General features: G+C 38.9%; 1 protein-coding gene across 1 annotated transcript in view; it reads left to right on the top strand.

Moving 5' to 3' along the window:
* The window catches only part of LOC106535492 (glycogen phosphorylase, liver form), a gene marked incomplete in the record, with an annotated part of 52,280 nt that overhangs the window by 40,394 nt on the left and 8,101 nt on the right, over window positions 1-3,785 (top strand). The window contains 3 exon segments of the mRNA XM_014032503.1: window positions 845-992; window positions 3,215-3,273; window positions 3,363-3,504. Of these exon segments, the coding sequence (XP_013887957.1) occupies window positions 845-992; window positions 3,215-3,273; window positions 3,363-3,504 (349 nt within the window).

The raw sequence follows: 3,785 nt of genomic DNA, 5'->3' as shown, positions 1-3,785 counted from the left end.
AGTGTACCATATTCTGACCACGCCCATCCCTTTATGACCACAGTGTACCATCTTCTGACCATGCCCGTGCCTGTACGACCACAGTGTACCATCTTCTGACCATATCCATCCCTTTATGACCAGTGTACCATCTTCTGACCATGCCCATCCCTTTATGACTACARTGTACCATTTTCTGATGGCTACTTCCAGCAGGATAWCGCACGACCAGACTCTCTGAGGAATATTTCCAGTACCTTGTTGAATCTATGCCAAGAAGGATTAAAGCAGTTCTGAAAGCAAAAGTGGGTCCAACCTGGTACTAACAATGTGTACCTTCTAAAGTGGCCKGTGAGTGTACATTAATCTCTAAACYTTACCTTCTGATACCATCTCTATTCAAGATGGCCATCACAGGTAATCAGTATCAGTCAACACAAAATGGCTCCAACTTTCTTAGTTTTACAGATACTGAGCTAAAAACATCACCTCAGATTGCACATTATTTCTAAAGTTTAACCAAAAAAGCTGCAACCCCATCATTTCTCAACATCAGATGATCTTAGTCTAAATCTTATTTTTCTATCCATTTATTAAAAAATCATAGAACAAAAACAGTTCCTCACCATTCTCCACAGTTCAGAACCTAGGAATGATAATAAAACCTCTCATGTACGCTGACGTGAGAGCAGGGTTAAATCAAAACTGCATGTCTGCACATCCTGTCAGTGACAGTTCAGTGATGAAACATGACATTTTCCAGCTGTAAGCTGAACACAGGTCCAGACATGACTCAGCCTTACTCAGCACTTTTGCACCACTCAGTCATTTGCTGCCAAGTCATATTTATCAAATGTCTTCACAGGACAACAAGGTGAAGTTTGCCCAGTACCTGGAGAAGGAGTACAGGGTGAAAATCAACATCTCCTCCATGTTTGACGTCCACGTTAAGAGAATCCACGAGTACAAGCGCCAGCTCCTCAACTGCCTGAACATTATCTCCATGTACAACCGTAGGTGTTTGATCACTGCGTGTGAAAATGGGTTTATAGGTAAAAATGTGTCAGACTCTCTAACTGGATCTGACCTGTTATGATGTGAAGCATGTCCACACCTCATGTTCAAACAGACATGAGGAATGCTGCCATCTGAAGCCGCTGTGGGGATTTTCAATCTCACTGGACGGTGACTGTTGTCACTAGTTGGTCACTCTAAAGTGTAAGAAAATGGCCAGTTTTTATATTTCTGCCCCACTGATTTCTGACTGTTTGTGACTGGTGAGTCGGATAACAGTCAGGTTTTATTTTTTAATTCATGGCCTGTTTTTAAACAGACAGCTTTTAAAACTGTATTCTTGGCTGCACACATTATTTTGTCGTTCCCTTTCATCAACATTGAACTCAGATTTTTTTTTTTTTGTGTGCTCACCTGGGCAACTTCCCCCATGATTATGATGTAATCTGCTGAAGTACATGTTAGAAATGACAACAGGCAGGCAAACCAGTTTAAAATATATATATATTATTTATCATCAGTTTGGGTTTTAGACCAGGCCAGGCCAACCAGTCGATCACGATTGACCTATCGATCTTTAACTGGTTAGCAGTAGCTCACGGAGCAATCGAACATGGAGCTTGTAGAATGCAACAAGCACAGGAACGCCTGTGTACTGTTTTAAGTTTCGTTTTGTCATTCTCCGTTTCTCAGCCACCTACCTCTGTGTTCAATGCATCGAAATGGCCGTCTAGGCCCTCCTCTTTTGATTGACTCCTCATTTGACTAACTGGAATCATCTATCGGCCCTCCAGAGCCAATAATCTGTGAAAAGTGACCAACTTCTGGTTTCCGTCTAGRTTGACAATAGAATTGGCCAATCAGCTCCAAGCTTTGTTCTGATGCCACAGCTGTAAAGCCAGTCACCTTACCTTTCATTTGGTAGTTTGAAGGGGTGGGAACTTTGGGAACCAATCACAGACCAAAGACGGAGATGGTCGTCATTCGTTGGCAGATAGCTCCACCCAGTGGACAAACAAAGCAACGCTCACAGGAAAACGTTGTTTTCCATCATTTTTTTGGCCAGTTAGCTGAATAAACATGCTGATAAAATTAAAATGCCTTTGTTATTAAGTATTTTGAGTACTTCAAGACTTAGAGTGATTTTTGTGGTAAGGAGAAGTACAAAATGTTCGGATAAAAACACTTCTGGTCGGCCGTTTTGAATTGCTAATTTCGTCATATTTGAGGACAAAAACGCATCAAAGGTAAGTGAAAAACAAATATTTTTTTCGCTGCTGGTGGTTTTATAAGCTGTGTGGAATGTTAATGCTTTGAAAAAAATAAGGATTGTTTATTGCTGTAAGTAAATATGGATGTAGAATGTGTTTTGTGGGGGGGTTTATCTTTAATTTGAGCCCAGAGTGAAGTCTCTGTGTTGAAGCATTTAGAAATGACCGTGTTTTAGACAAAGTGTAAATTAAATACAACTAGCAACACATTACGTTCTGTTTTATTTACTTTAAAGAAGTGAGGTGAAGAGAGATGAAAAATTATGTTACGATACTGAGACTGGACGAGTAGATCTTGGCAAACTGCCGACTTCAAACGTAGATCTTTGTTCACCACTGGTTTAGACTCAGKTTTTTTTCCAGTGGGAAGCTCTAGTCTCATATCAGACACTGACTTAAAATGAAATTGCTGCATTCTTTAACAGTCTTTGAGTTAAGACTTAAGACATAACRATTATTATACAAGTAAAACAAAATGCATAACATAACTTTGAAAATCCTTGTATTTTTTTTCAACAATTTAAAAGATGTAGAGTTCACTTTGTCAGATGAATCGTCCTTGTTTTTTAAATTTGAAAATTAGACAAATATATGAAATCTCATCAGAAATTTTCAATAAACAATTTATCATCATAACACAGTGCACATTCCAACCAAGCCATTAAAATTACATTCGTATTTACTCATGAGATGAAATAAAAAAAACTAGAAAACCTTTGTTCAGAAAAGAGAGCGTGAGCTGTGAGTGCTAAATGATTTTACTGATAGATGATAAAGAAGCTAAAACAGGTAAAACGAGCAGAATTGGAGCTGATATTAGCTGAACTAATGACCTGTTATTCCTATTCCAACAGTCTTGTCAAGTAGAACAGTGGTCTCTTACACCCCAGAGTATTCTAAATATAAAAAATCCAAGGTTTGTACTGATTAGTGTCTTTATTTTGTTCAAGGGATCAGGAAGAACCCGACTGCACCTTTTGTACCTCGCACAGTGATCATTGGTGGAAAGGTAAATGACCTTTTAATCTGAGAAACAGACCAAATCTGCAGAAACATTTCAGAGTTTGACTGATGACTGTACACTGTTGCCCTCTACAGGCTGCTCCAGGGTATCACATGGCTAAACTCATCATCAAGCTCATTACTTCAGTGGCTGATGTGGTGAATAATGACCCTGTGGTGGGAAACAAACTCAAAGTCATTTTCCTGGAAAACTACAGGGTTTCCCTGGCAGAGAAAGGTAGGATTTATTACGAGTACTGATGCATAAGATTAGAAGATTGTTATTCAGCCATTTTTCTTGTTTCCCAGGAACACCATTATTAACACCCCCGTCCAGATAGTCTTCTTTTCCTGAGTCCTCTAGTACAGGGGTTCTTAACCTTTTTGACCTCGGGGCCAAATTTGTTAAACATAAAATGGCACGAGGCCCAGTCAGACATTACCAATTACCATTACCAATGTATGAATCAAAATGATAATTATTCTAAATCTTGGTTTAATTTTTATTGTATTTACATT

Source organism: Austrofundulus limnaeus, unplaced genomic scaffold, assembly GCF_001266775.1.
Source record: "Austrofundulus limnaeus strain Quisiro unplaced genomic scaffold, Austrofundulus_limnaeus-1.0 Scaffold1471, whole genome shotgun sequence".
NCBI lineage: Eukaryota > Metazoa > Chordata > Actinopteri > Cyprinodontiformes > Rivulidae > Austrofundulus > Austrofundulus limnaeus.
Note: the sequence above shows the minus strand (reverse complement) of the source record. Positions and strands in the feature narration are given on the sequence as shown.